Source organism: Lissotriton helveticus, chromosome 12 (assembly GCF_964261635.1).
Source record: "Lissotriton helveticus chromosome 12, aLisHel1.1, whole genome shotgun sequence".
In the NCBI taxonomy this organism is placed as follows: domain Eukaryota; kingdom Metazoa; phylum Chordata; class Amphibia; order Caudata; family Salamandridae; genus Lissotriton; species Lissotriton helveticus.
The window spans coordinates 854823526-854839265 of NC_136073.1; the positions used below are offsets into that span (position 1 = coordinate 854823526).

Here is a 15740-nt window from a genome sequence, read left to right on the forward strand (position 1 = left end):
GTTCTGTGCATTCTGTGTACATCAGTCACTCTCAAAGAACAACAGTGGCCTCTTCCACACCGCATACTTAATCTGTTTAACCAGTCACACAACCCCAGATCAGTCCACTATGGGGAAGCTCGTCCACCCCTTAGGACCAGCCCATTAGAAGGGCTGCACCCATCCTTCCGAGGACCTTTGCACGAAGTGAAATTTGTTTGGTCAATACGATTAGGAAAAGCGACTAGTTCCTTTCAGCGCCAGACACCGAAATGGGAGCCAGTGTTGCCCCATAGAGAACAAAACAAATATGGCAAAGCTGGTCTCGGCCCTTCAGAACCACACGACTAAAAGGAAGACTGCACATTGCTTCTCAGACCCATCCCCTATGCAGAGGCAGGTCTAGGTTCCAGGAACCTGCAAATCAGTCCACTAAATGGAGGCTTGTGCAATGCTACTCAGACTCATTTCTCGGTGGGGAAGCTTATCTGGTCCCCATCCAAACTGACCTTCTCTGCAGAAGATTGTCTATCCCAAGTTAGTATTATATTTCCACCAGGAACATAGGCTATTGTTGAAAAGATTGTCTAGTCATCCTCAGACTATAGATGGTACCTAGAAGCAGCTCTACTTTTATTTCTTTTTAGCCCACTTCCCCGTTGATCAAGGCTACCTGGATAAAACTCGTGCCGTCATCCTCCAGTCCAGTCCAGAACGAGGACGCGTGTCTTAGCAGCACTTAGAAACAAGCCACTTGGGGAAAAGCCCAGGCCACTAGACATAGCCGGGCTTTGTCCTCGTTCATCTCAGAAGCCCAGGTCACTAGGGACAACGCGGCTCAAACCTTCCTGACATTAGAAAAACAAGTCACTTTTGACCGCCAGGCTCGGTCCTCGGTGATTCCAGATCATCAGGCCTGAGGAGAGGACCTGGCTCGGTCTATGGTGTCCCCAGACGTCTAGGCCACAGGTACAACCTGGTTCAGTCTGAGGTGGCTTCAGACACTGAGGTCCCCAGAGAAAGCCAGTCTTGGACCTGGGTACCCTTAGAAACCCAGGTGAACAGCGAACGACTGGCACAGCCCTGATGGATCCAAGAAACCCAGATGTCTAGAGTTAATCTGGCTAGATCCTGTGTGAACGTGGACGCCCAGTTAACTCGGGATAACCTAGTTCAGTCGTTGGAGCCATTAGAAGATCAGGTCCCATCAGACAGCTTGGTCCTGGGCGACAAGGGAACATCAGGTCAGTAGAGCTCGACTAGCTCACTCGTGGGTGAGGCCAGACGTCTGGCACACTAGAGAATGCTGGCTCAGTCCCGCGTGAACATCTATCACCAGGTCAGTAGAGAGACCCGGCTCAGAACGGAGAACCCTTGGTCACCAAGTCATTAAACACAACCTGGAACTGTTCTTGGCACCTAAATTACAGGTTGCAAGATACAACCAGTCTCTCTCCTGGAAGACCACAGGTTATCCTGTGATCATAGAAAGCCTGATGCAGTCTCTTTCTTAGATGCCCATGTCACTAGTACAACCTGAGAGCTGGGTAGTCGCAGAGGTCCTGATGAGAGAGACAGCCTGGCCCAATCTGGGCGACTGCGACGCGCAGATCACTCGTATAACCTGGCCCAGTACTGGGTCGCCGGAGGAAGCCCGGCCCAGTCCTTGGTATCCAGAGATCCCAACAGTCAAGACTGAGTGTCTGACTGGATCCTTCCTAATGACCCCAGAACCATGTCACTTGTGACATCACAGAACCATCCTGGTGACTTCGGGGTACCATACGCTGAAGGATGCTCTATTTCTGAAAACAATTGGGAAAATAGGCACGCGCGGGTTGGTGAGCGCAGGGCTGGCGAGGAGATGTGCGCTGGGTGATGGCGAGAGCACTGGAAGATGCACGGTGGGTTGCGCTGGGGGATGGCGAGAGCGCTGGAAGATGCGCGGTGGGTTGGTAGGAGGGCACGCGTGTTGGATGGGAGGGTGATGCATGTTACAGAGGGCGCTGTGCCACGGTGGGGGGCTGCCAGTGAGGCGGCATCATGTGTCCAGGCTGCTTACTCATGGAACAGGCTCACACTGAGCACAATACTTAGAGATTGGGACTCTTCACTCCCCCCAGCCCACACTGCCACCTGCCAGCGATTACAAATCAATCTTGGCCGCAGGGGGCTTCCTCTGAGTAATTGGTTGAAAAATACTGCTGCCATTGTCTGCCCAGAACCAGCAGAAAGGTTGTTTTTTCCCCCTTTATTTATAAACGTTCAGAAACAACAGGGGGGTGAGGACAAGGCAGACATTAAAGGCATTTTCCCTGGATTTCCATAGAGTTGATGTCCCCAGAGTGAATTTATCTCTAGAGGGGCGATGTTCTTTGAATGGCAAAAGGGGTGATTTGGGGTCTGGTGGGCTGTATGCCATTGTACAAGGGCAGGAGAAGCATGCACCTTGTGGCTCTGGTGAACTACCACCCACCATATTTAGAGATGGCCGCCGCCACGTTGGCTTCTCTGAAGGCACTGTGTGTTTACATAATAGCTGTTATTTTCCAGGGGGCCGGTCAGCACACCTTTTTGTATTACAAAAGCAAACTCAAAAGGAGATTTTTTTATATACACAAAAAATAATGGCCTTGAAACCCATGGAGTTTAACCCCGGGGTGTGGGAGTCAATTTCATTTTTATTTGTTCTGGACGGCCAGACTTTTACTGGTAGCCACAAACAGGGAAAAAATATGTCTGAATGTTCATGGTAAATAAGGTGGGTGGTCTGAGATACTCAGACAGATGGTCCAATTTGGAGCGGTTGGTCGGTTGGTCTAAGGTTTACGCCGACTGCGAGCGAGCGGAGATTCCGCCAGCGGAAACATGGCGGTCCACCCTACTCTATACTGTCAGTGTGTGGAAGGATTATTCTGCCGGATTTGTAGCAGGGTGCTCTGTCCACCAAATGCTAAATAACCCCCAAAGTGTGTAGAGTGGCAGTGTATGTAGAGCGCCATGTTTATAGGGTGTCATGTCGGTAGACCGGCCATATCCATGTCCATAGCCGGGCGATGACTCTAGAATGTCCGTTTCCCATTGTACGCATCTTTTGAGAGGTTCGATGCCTCTTGATGCCCCAGGATTCATGGGGCACTTGAGATGCCTGTGGAAATGGACCCTCCATCCATCAGGGTGAACTCAGGGTGACACTGATGCACCCCACGTAGACACAAAAAATGATTGCGCTTGGAAATGCTTTGTGATCTTTAACCACTGGTACCTTCTTGTTGCAGCCATTACTTTCCACCATTCTCAACTCGCCTATACCATTACAAACAATGTACAATCAAAAGCAAAGCAGCCCTTGCCCCAACCCAAACCACACTGTCATGCCTGAACTGCGAAGACAAACCCCCTCTGAGTTCTCCATTCAGCACGACGCACCCCATGTCCACACTAATGCCCTGCTCCCCACTTCCAACGGGGTTCACCCCGTGTCCACACTAATTCCCTGCTCCCCACTTCCAGCGATGCACGGCCATTGCCTCTCCCATCACTAGAACATGACCCTACTAGAACTAGACCCTAGTATGCCTAGAACTAGAACTAGACCCTAGTATGCCTGATCTAGAAGGCTGAAACCAATGCCCTTTTCAAGCTGGGTGAGTGATTGTGGGCTATGATGCCTCCATCCAGCACTGTGCGCTCCACCCGGGCAACGATGCCCCCTCCCACCACGGCGTGACCTTCTCCGAACCCCCTTCCACAGTGCACCTCCATTCTACCCTTAAATAATCACCTTTCACCAATCAAATTCATTCTGATTACCTGGTCAATTCTTTTTATATACTATCTGGTGCATATTATCCCAATAGCAAAGAGTTTATAAAACTGCTAATGTACATATTGGCATCTTCAACAAGCAGGTCTGTCAGCCCAGACCACATTGTTTTAAATGACAAGAACAAGTTGCTACAAGTTCCACAATCAATGTTCCGAGCAGATACAAACCGTAATCAATTCTCGACTCCCCGGCGGGGGAATAGCCAGAGAGCAGATCATGGGATCTAATCAAAGATCATATTGTTTCGGCCAATCACCAAATCAATTCTCGACTCCTCAGATGGATCATGTCCACGGGTGGGAGGCACGCTCAGCCCACAGCCAGACCTATTACTGCGCTGTCAGGGGTCAATTGTGAAAGTCTTTCTGTGATGGAGACACCCACGTAATCACGCCATTACCTAATTACAGGGAGGCATTAAAAGAGCTGCCGATGGGAATTATAATTACCTTTGATCGCTTAACCCAGGCAGGATCTGAATAGGCAATCTTGTCTTAAAAGGCTTCTTATCAGAGGATGGATCCCGGTGGTATTCAAGCCTTATTTGGAAATTCAATGGTGATGTGCGCCCCTTCGGGATGAGGTTTATCTGATCGAGAACTTAAGATCGGCAGGTGCGTAATGAAGCACCGTACCAAAGTCACCTAACATCAGTCGTACGTAGAAGGAGAACAAACTGAGGTGCTACTATAAGACCCAAGCAAACCAATCCCGTTCACGTCTTACTCCATGAGCGAGCACTTCTAGTATTATCTTGGCATGTGCTGGGTCGCGATCTACCTGATATACTCTTAATACGTTGCTAGAACTAGCTCGATTGGATGTTATCCACCGTATGAGTCTTTTACGAGCCGAGAAAGGCATAAGGTAGAACCTCTACTACCAGAATAATGTCAGAATTTCATCTGGCTTTAATTTTGAGTGACAAATAGAATACAATATAATCTTAATAAAAAATCTACACCCAACGTGCATTTTTGTAAACAATATTTAGGTTATGATATTTGTGTCAGACAATATTTCTGTCTATGATATTCCAGTTACTGACATTCAACCGCACAAACTGACCTCTTCCTGGGAAGGCGCGGGTAAACATCATATTTGTCAATAAAGGCATCTTAGGGTTTGGGGGGTGATGCAACTGTATTATCATATTTGCTCATGTCTTCTGTTCCCCGTGTGGTGCAGCCAAACTAATATAAATACATTTAAGAATGTATTTTTTTCCAAAGAAACTTACGTTTACATAAAAAAGTAAAAAAGTCTTATTTTATTTAATTTCAGCTGGGCCATTTTCACCTGATATGCGTATGTCATACAATGCCTCTGTTCCAAACAGTTAAACAACCAGTAGTAATGGGAAGGCATGAGAAGCGGTAAAGATAGCTTTTTCCAATTGCTTAAGATTTTTTATGTGATCAAATTTACTAAGTTTGCAAAGTTTTTTACAAAAAATACGTCGGTCATATACCGTCAAAAGCTACGTTTTGAGAAAGATACAAAATATGCTAAACATATTATGGCTAAAAAATTCTAATGCAAAATGGGTTTAGGGAAAACAGGACCTCAAAAGGCTTTGCAGCTACACTCCTTCTTAGCCTTAGGAAACATGACCAATCAAAGCTGGACTTGAAATCCATCCGCCGGCGTCCAGCAGAATACGACATTAAATTAAACCCTTTGCACCATCCTTAAGGCCTATGGAAACACAAGAGTGAGTGGCCTTGATACCAGCCCCACATTCGATTCTGGCCAGGGACTTCTCATCAATGTATCTGCGCCTCACTCCACAACAATCATTGAAATGACAAAAGAGTGGAGGCGGGCCCTGGCTGTCCAGGGTTCCACACTGTGGGATATCTTGGACCTCAGCCTGAGAGCCCAGCCTTACCACCTTCTGTTCAGAAATATCATGAACCCTGGACTCTTTTGACAGGCTTTCCTCTGGTCTTTGGGCCATCAAAAATAATAATCAATGAAGACGCTTTGTGGTGCATTCGGCTAAACTCTATCTTTTTAACCAAAGTTGTTGTGAAAACCTTTGTTTCCTTTCATAGCGTCATAACAACTGCAGCACTACATGTATTAACACTTTACAAAATGCCAAATTTATAAATAAGTTTAAAAAATCGGTACAATTATCTTGCCTGCAAATAACGTATTGCTAAGGTGACAAAATGTGCAACTTAATACTTTCCATAGCTTTCCTGGTCGAATTAGAATGTTGCATAATACCTTTGCACACCCCTAGTAAATGGCTGTCCGGGTCACCAGCAGGGTGGACCACAGGGGTAGAGAACGCACAAAACACCTGGCAGGCGCCTGTCCACTTGGAGGCGGAACCTACAGATATCAGTCAGAGGTGTCCACGTTGGTTGACTCAGTACACCTTCAGAAGCTGTGCATTGACCAGAGCCATTTCTGGACATCAAGAACACCTGGATTTGGACATTCTGATAATCCCTCCTTCCTGCCTCTTATTTAATGTTTTAAAAATAGATTTACTATTATTGTTTTTTGACTTCTCCTCGATTTCCCAATCATATCCTTATTCTATTTTTTCTGTATTTGTAAGTAGTTTTGTTCCTTGGAATCCACTTAATAATTTGCGCTATGCCAACTCCTAAAACCGGAAGTAAGACATACAGTGGAGAAGTGTGGCTCACTGATTAGAGCGGCAGACCCTGAGGCAGAGGTCTGGCCCGGGACCAGGGTTCAATTCCCGCCTCGGCGGGTCTTGGGCTCAATTTCCTCGGACCTGATAATTCTCGCCTGGGTGCCTATTCTAATCATGGGTCCCACTCTGCAACTCTGGGCAGTAGCTTGCTTAATCTCCACACCGGCCCTAACAACGCTAGGATGCCTGGCTTCACCTTGGGGTGCCCAGGAGTGGACACCTCACAGGAACAGGCCAGGAAGGGTTCCACAGTGGTATTCGCACAGCGCTTAGAGACCCCTGGGTGATAGGCGCTATACAAGTGCAAATTACATTTACATAGGGGGAGGGAGTGTAAATAAACACCCATTCCTGACTCAATTGTACACAGCAGGGGCTTGCTTGTTTGCAGCAACTAGGGTGCTCTAAGACTTCTGCAGACTGCATTGCCTGTCCTCCTTTGATGTCACTTCCTGTTTCAAAAGCTTAGGACCTCTCCCAAACGGAAGACAGATGAAGAAATATACTTGGGGGAAAAAAGTTAGATAAATGGAAGTAATTGCTGATTTCTAATTCTGACAAAATGTAATACATTAACAGTGAGGGCAACCTTATTAATTTTAAGTTCTACATATTTCGTAAGTCCTAGCTGATTAGGTTTATATAATAGTTTATGTCTGCAAATAACAAGTATTTTACAAACAAAATCTATTTCAATCTTGCCATTAGTCACAAGGACGGTACAAAAGGGGGTGGTGATGGACGGAGCATCTGAATCAATCAAACACTCACACCCAGTCAAAAGATCTGGGTTTAATCCATCACCGTTCTTTAGCCCACTCTGCCACCCCAGTTCAGACATGGCTATATGCAAATCAGTCTGACCCTGTGCCTCATGGGAACAGTCCAGCCCGAACTGCCAAGCCATGTCTTCCCTGGACCGGAAACAAGCTTCCGAGGACCGGTTTCTGGCATTCCAGCCGTCTTCAGCCCAGCTTGCTTGAATCCAGTGGCAAAATGAGCAAGGGACTCACGTCTGAGCATACACTTATGGCGGCCAAAAGCGGTACAAAAGGGGGTGGTGATGGACGGAGCATCTGAATCAATCAAACACTCACACCCAGTCAAAAGATCTGGGTTTAATCCATCACCGTTCTTTAGCCCACTCTGCCACCCCAGTTCAGACATGGCTATATGCAAATCAGTCTGACCCTGTGCCTCATGGGAACATCACCACCCCCTTTTGTACCATTAGTCACAAGGAGCCATATAGTGCCAAGCTTGGATAGGGAGGAAGGCATGAGCTATACAAGCAACTCATTCACCAACTCATTCTAGAAAGAGAGGACATTATGGCAACAATCAGACTGCCACTATAGTCTCTCTTCCATTTCTAGTTGTGTACTCTCTTCGCCCTTAGAAGTCACTACTTACCTGTTGGTGGGTGTGGAAAAGACAGCCAGGACCACAGGCCGCCCATTCATGTAGACGATGTCCGTCACGGCTTGGATGACGTTGAAGTAAAAATGCGAATCCCCTGGAACAGAGCAGTTGAGTCGCGCCTTGAGGAACGAGGTCCACTGTTTCTCCAGGACACGTTGTGATCCGCCGAGGTCATTCTTGCACACACGGGCTACGCGCGATACCACCATCTGCAACCAGACAGAAACGGATCAGAAAGTGGCGGCAACCAGCAACCAGACTTTGGAGGGTAGAAAGCAAACAGCAGATTATGGGACAAGCCAGCTCAACATGAGAAGGGACCATTCGTCAAGTTTAGTGAGACCAGACTTAGCAATGTTAGCTTTGGAAAGCAACATGAGACGAGGACGTTGGAAGAGAACGAAGGGAAAACAAAAACTGGACCATCGAAAACGGAAACCAGAAACGACAGGACTTGGAAAAATACAATTCAGGTCATCGTGGGATGACAGCTTCATAGATATAGGAGAAATCAGAGATTTAAACTTGAGGGACAACCAAAGATGACAGGTTGGGACCCACGGAGGGTCATCTGAACCAGGTGACCAATACAATTATTGATAGAAACTGTATCACATTAAATCACTGTAGAAGTAATCACGGGCAAATTAATTGATGAAAGTTTGGGAAACAACATCAGATCTGTTTAAAAATGTAGCTGATGATGAGAAAGAATAAACACTGAACAAAAGATTTGTTAATAACCAGAGAGCTAACCCTGGGTAATAATGCGAAACCAGATCAAGGGCTACAATCAAAGATCATATCACGAGGAAGGAAGTACAAACAAGGCAATGCGAAGCAATCCACGCCAGATCTTGAGGAATAGTATCAAACCAGATCATGGAGAACAACCAAAGATTAAGTCACTGGGAGAAAAAATCAAATCAGAACATGTGGAATAATAGAAAACCTGATTTGTAGTGGAAAAAAACAAAGAAACACCAGGTAGAGGAAAAGCAAAACAAAACAGAAAGAATTACAGAAGACATACCCATGACAAAACCCTGATGAATAGAAGCCCACCAGGCCATGGGAAAAGGGACTGGTAGAAGCTGAAGGCGTTGATTGTGGTAGTCCGTATGAACGCTAACCCAACATGTGCCAAGGAAGTGCCTAAAAGCGATTTACTGCGCAGCTGGGCTCTACAGCACTCCACATGCTCTACCACTCTCCACAAGGTGAAAGGATCACGCTTACCTTTTCCAGGTAGTTGTACTCCACGGCGATCTCCCTGAAGAAGAAGTAGATGTGAGCGCGCCAGGCCACCGCGTGCACGAAGAAAGGCTCTAGAAGGACAGAAGCAAGAAAGTGCAGGATGAGTGCAACAACACAAGACCAAGGTTCTACTAATCTGGTCTGATCTCTTAGCCAGGCTCAGAAGAAGAGATAGATTTCAACAGTAACCCAGTGACAGCTGATGGTGGCGGCTCGATCTGAAGAACTGGCAGCCATCTTGGTCTGGATTTATTGGAAGGGTGGAGCTTTTTCTGAACTCAATGTAAACAGGATGACAATGTCTTTGTTTAAGGGGTCTGAGGAGGCAGTGCCAATCCTAAAATAGTGAAATGAGTCAGGGGGTGTCCTGATCTATGGATTTTTCTGTGGAAAGCTACTTATCTGTAATAGAAGTTAAGGAAGGACAAGGTGTATTTTTCTCATATGTAACCCCATTTGAAGAAGGCAGGAGATGTTTTTATGCAAGGAGACTTTAGATAAGAGGTATTTGTCTGTAACCCAGTTTAAGGCAGGAGTGGATATCCTGGTCAGAGGAGTCTTCCTAGATCAGATCTTTATCTGTAACTCAACTCAAAAAGATAGTAGTGTCCTTGCCTAGAGACTCTTCAAAGGAGGGGCACTCATTTACAATCCAATGTATGATTCAAGAGATGATCTGATCTGGTGGGTCTTCCAAGTAGTTTTTTTTTTTTATCTCTAATCCAATTTGAGAGGCAGAAAATTCCTGCTTTGGGGGATTTTGAGATTAGAGGTTTTTTTATGTGATACCCAATTCAAGACAGATTTGCATGTGTGTCCCCATTCCTTTAATAGCACAGAGAAGCATGGAAGTGAAAACTGCTCAAGAGAAGGAGAAAATGTAGAACTCACCTTTAAACCACTTGGAGTCAAATTTGACAGTGCGCAGGGTGGGGCTGTCCCCCAGGCTCCGATAAATGACCGCGTCGATGGCCAAGAAATCTGTCACGGTGGCGGTGAAGAGCATGCCATCTGAGGGAGAGGATGAGGGAAGAAAGTGGGGCAGGGAAGAGAAGAGATGAAGAGAGAGGAGGGAGCACAGAGAAGAAAAGAGCAGGAGAAGAAAGGTGGAGTGCAGAAAGGAGGAAAGGGAAAGAGTGGAGATGAGAGAGGGAGGGAGCAGCGAAATGGGGGGAGAAAAGATAATGGAAAGAGAGGAGGGACACATAGAGAAGAAAAGATAAAGGTGATATAGAGGGAGAGCAGTGAGTGGAGGAAGGAGGAAAAGGAAAGAGTGGAGATAAGGGGCATGAGCACATAAAGAGACGGAGAGAAGAGAAATGGGCAGAGGGGTTACATATAGGAGGAGAGCAAAGGGAAAAGTACAAGAGAGAGAAGAGGGGGAGAAAGAAAAATGAAGGCGAGACATGGAGGGAAAGAGTGACACAAGAGTAGAAGAAGAAGGAATGTCAACGAAAGGGGAGACATGAGAATGAAGAGGGAGATGAGATGGGTTAGAGAGAAACAAAAATCACATGGGGATTAAATAATTTAGGAGAAACGGTGTGAAGAAGAATAGAGGTGTCAAAAAGGAAGAATTTGGGGCAGATTTAGAATATATGGAAAAAGGTGAAAGAAAGAGTAAAGGATTGAGAAGGTAAAAAGTGGAAGATGTGCAAGAAATGAAGGTGATCAAAGATATGGTAAAAGGGAGACATAAGGGGTAGGGGAAGAACAAAGAGAGAAAAACTGATTAATACAAACATTATTGTCTTCAATCCCCTATTAGCACCCTCTGTGGAATACACAGATTGGCCTAGCCAGCCAGGAGTCTTTCGTGGCCACATTCTTTGAACTGTTAACAGCAGTTAATGGCCCTCCACCCACATTAACGACATCACCTCTGGCTGTGGTTCATGACTGCATGGTGGACATTTAACAGCTATTATTGCCCCCAGCAGAGGGCATTAATGTTTAAGTAGGTTATTGGCTGGAATGCTGCAAGTGGAGGAGCCAATCAGATTTCTCAGAATGCAGTCCCTAATTACTAGTGCCCAGCCTCGGCTGCAAAACTCACAACAGATCAGGGCCATTTTACATGGACAGGGGAAGAGATGGCGTATCTGTGGGGTCATGGCACTGCTGAACCCGGAGCCAGTCAATAACGACTGGTAAACACTCCAAATGACATCATAGTGTTCATGCTGATCTCAGCAAGCATCACATCACCACACATTTATTATTCACTGCATTCTTTGCGGGCCTTCTCCTGAAGGCCCGGTCTATAAATAGCTTGGGGGCTGATAACGGTTGTTATTGACTGCCTCAGCTCTTACTAATGCACAGGACACAGTCTGATTTGGGAAACGTGTCCTGTGGATGCAGGTTTCAGAGCTCTGTGTGATGTGGGGCAGGTCTGTTGGACTCCTGGCACAGATTGGGTGATGTGGGGCATGTCTGTTGGACTCCTGGCACAGACTGGGTAATGTGGGGCAGGTCTGTATGGGCCCTGGGTACAGCCTATTGTGTGACATGGGGCGGCCATGATACGGACTCGGCCCACACAACTTTGCGATGGGGGGACAGGCTTGTTAAGGGCTCCTGGCGCAGTCCATTGTGTGATGTGGGGCAGGCATGTATTGCCCATAGGTGGCACAGCACACTCGGGTGGCGGAAAGACACGCTACGGGGCAAAGGTGGCACCGCACACTGTGTGATATGAGGCACATAGAGGGAGTGAGGGATGCACGAATACGTGAGTGATGGACAGAAGTGGGGGTCACGTGTTGAAGGGCGACACTCAATAGTTCTGATTTCTCAGTCCTCTTCCTCGCACTCAAACACACGCACATCCACAATGACAGCCACACACAGACACACAAACACAAATACAGCACACACATCCACAGAGACAACCACACACAGACAACACGCACATCCACAATGACAGCCACACACAGACACACATATATCCACAAAGATAACCACACAGACACACACACACACACACAAACACACAGGCACACACATTCACAGAGACAACTACATACATACAGACACACGAACACAAATACAGCACACACATCCACAGAGACAACCACATACATACAGACACACAAACACAAATACAGAACACACATCCATAGAAACAACCACACACACAGACACTCACAAACATATTACCTGCAAAAAGTGCGATGTTGGCATGCTTGGGGTCGAAGGGGCTCCGGGCCATGCCACTGATGTTGTCGCCCAGAGGGTCGAGAGTGTCCATCTGAGGAGAAACGCACAGAGAGGGGCAGTGAGGAGGGGGTGTCCGTGGGGTGCAGCAGGGGGTGAAAGCAGCAGACTCACAGTGAGGTTTGGGGTGCAGACGCAGGGTTGGTGTACTCTCAGACACGCACAAACACCGGACCTTACAGTATAGGATGTCTGGACAAGTTTTTGTGTTCGTTCCGATTCAGGAAAAATTCCAGTAGGCTGATTTCATGGTGAAAATTCTTTACATGAAGGTGATTTTAGGAATTCTGTATAGGTTTAGTAGCGGGTGAAAAAACAGCCAACATGTGTTTCGCCCCCTTACATGGCCATCCGGTCTGGGGCTTCTTCAGGGCGTTTCAGGTGATCAAATGAGCTTACGAGTTTTCAATTATAACATAAGAAGATCCTAGGTCACCCATATGTCTTCGAGAGAAAAGCAATTGCTTTTCTTTTGAAGACATACTGGTGGGATTTTGCCCTAGACATATTGATCGATTTAGGATCTCTTTACGTTTTAACTGAAGACTTGTAAGCTCATTTGATTATCTGAAATGCCCTGAAGAAGCCCCAGGCCAGATGACCATGTAAGGGGGCGAAACACGCGATGGCAGTTTTTTCACCCGCTGCTAAACCTATACAGAATTCCTACAATCACCTTCATATAAAGAATTTTCACCATGAAATCAGCCTACTGGAATTTTTCCTGAATCGGAATGAACACAAAAACTTGTCCAGACATCCTTTTCTGTAACCACTGCTCATTTAGGGGGTCAGGGGTCTCCCCCTGTCCAGGACAAGTAGGCAAAACCAGAACTGCCCATATCTACACAGCGAGTAAAGAATTGGGACCCATCACCCCTTCTCTTCCACAAACACCGGACCTTGAATCTCTGGGCACACAGATCTTCAAACTACACTCGATGGGCACAGGGGATGCATTCTATAATATGAAGGGACATGGGCCCTTAATCTGTAATTTCAAGACACAAAGGTTTTTTTTTGCAATCTACTCTATAATATGGAGGCACACAGGCCTTGTTCTATAATCCCAAAGCACAAAGGCCCTTTTAATCCCAAGGAACAGAGTCCTTTATAATCCCAAGGAACTGAGTCCTTTATAATCCCAAGGCACAAAGGCCCTTATAATCCCAAGGAACAGAGTCCCTTACCCTTATAATCCCAAGGCACAAAGGCCCTTATAATCCCAAGGAACAGAGTCCCTTATAATCCCAAGGCACAAAGGCCCTTATAATCCCAAGGAACAGAGTCCCTTACCCTTATAATCCCAAAGCACAAAGGCCCTTTTAATCCCAAGGAACAGAGTCCCTTATAATCCTAAAGCACACAGGCCCCTTTCCTATAATGTCAAGACACAGAGGCCTTTATTCCACAATCATAAAGCACAGAGGCCCTTACTCTGTAGTCTTAGGGGGTATATGTCTCTATCTACAAGTAGAGGGGGCATACACATTCACCATATAATCCCAGGGCACATACGCATATATAATCTCATTGCAAATATAGGTTTATTACATCATTTCTTGCATCCAAGCCTTTAATATACAGTCCCAGGATACACCCCCATTATTAGGTATTCATCCCTCGTTTTAATTACCAATTCCCATTTGATGAAATCTAAAAAATTACTTTTTTTATTTGTATTTCTTTGCAGAATCCTAGTATAGTCTAGGCACTCTATTTTCTGGATCAATAGTTTTGCTTACTGAGTTAAATTAACTCAACAGGCTAATTTGGCGAGGGCTATTACACACAAAACAGGCTCATTTGTATTAATTAGAATCTGTCTCTTCAAAATGTTCAGTATAATCGTTGAAAATCAACACCACATTTCACATAATGTCTGCCTGCTACAGGGCCATTTGCACTACAGCATTGGAACGATCAGTGTTTGTAGGGCACACTGACATTAACCCCAACATTTAACCACCACACACTGGTAGAGTATCCCACAGGCACCTGTTTATGAAAGTGTTTGCAAAGCGCTACATGCCACTTCGCAGTCTCCTCGAAGCACTGTTCTTGCACTAGTGTCTTAGCACAGAGCTCGCCCTACTCACGCTGTAGTTGGCACAGACAGGGTTGAAGGCGTTGGTTCCGCACACGAAGAGGGCTCCCTCGTTCCGCACCAGCAGCACTTTGACAAAGTTCCTACACTCTGCCTGTGAAAGGAACACACACAAGAGACGTCAGTGCAAGGACTGGTGCAAGGAATGGTGCAAGGACTGGTGCAAGGACTGGTGCAAAGACTGGTGCAATGAATGGTGCAATAACTGGTGCAAGCACTGGTGCAAGGACTGGTACAAGGACTGGTACAAGCACTGGTGCAAGGACTGGTGCAAGGACTGGTGCAAGCACTGGTATAAGCACTGGTGCAAGGACTGGTGCAAGCACTGGTGCAAGCACTGGTGCAAGGACTGGTACAAGCACTGGTATAAGCACTGGTGCAAGCACTGGTATAAGCACTGGTGCAAGGACTGGTGCAAGCATTGGTGCAAGGACTGGTACAAGCACTGGTGCAAGGACTGGTGCAAGCACTAGTATAAGCACTGGTGCAAGCACTGGTGCAAGCACTGGTATAAGCACTGGTGCAAGGACTGGTGCAAGCACTGGTGCAAGGACTGGTGCAAGCACTGGTGCAAGGACTGGTACAAGGACTGGTACAAGCACTGGTGCAAGGACTGGTGCAAGCACTGGTGCAAGCGTGCCAAGAACCACAGTGAGGGAGTTGCACGCTGGCTTCGTGTAAAGACACAAGGGGAATCACCAGCAGCAAACACCAGTGGCCCAGGCCCAGCACGAAGTGCTTGTGAAAATCCAGAGCACATGGACTCCACCCAGAAAACATGTCACTGGGCACTTTAGGATACCAGGAACCCTGTGAAATGTTCCACTCTTGTGGACTTCTCTTTCCATACATACCCCCGGCCACCCTGTAGTAGTAATAACATTATTATAGAATGATAACATTATTTATAATATACAATTAAAATGCATCATGAAAAAGAAAAAAAAAGCAATATAGACAAAAGATGAGAAAAAAAGATTAACCACGAATAGTCCCTTTAAAACTGAGACCAGTAATTGAGTGGCTCACAGAAGGCTTGAAAATGGCTGCCCTTTTGTACACAAAGTACAGTTAATCTCGACTGCAAAGATACTAAACATCACCCATGATTTATTCCCTTAAAGTAAACTCTGCCTTGATAATGTTGACAGATTGTTTGTACCCAGAGCCACAAACTTCATTTTACAATTGATTAGAGGTGGGTCAGGCAGCAAATTCATAGAGAGAGACGAGAAGACACAGACCCTGTC

The 15740-nt window shown here is 46.3% G+C and overlaps 1 protein-coding gene across 2 annotated transcripts in view; it reads right to left on the reverse strand.

Moving 5' to 3' along the window:
* Positions 1 to 15740, reverse strand: part of SEMA6B (semaphorin 6B) — a 290743-nt gene that overhangs the window by 54933 nt on the left and 220070 nt on the right. For both annotated transcript variants that reach the window (XM_078669948.1, XM_078669949.1), the window contains exons 6-10: positions 14483 to 14584; positions 12327 to 12417; positions 10056 to 10175; positions 9147 to 9235; positions 7899 to 8116 (exon numbers count right to left, since the gene is read on the reverse strand). In XM_078669948.1, coding sequence (XP_078526074.1) covers positions 7899 to 8116; positions 9147 to 9235; positions 10056 to 10175; positions 12327 to 12417; positions 14483 to 14584 — 620 coding nt within the window. The remainder of the gene's footprint in view (positions 1 to 7898; positions 8117 to 9146; positions 9236 to 10055; positions 10176 to 12326; positions 12418 to 14482; positions 14585 to 15740) is intronic.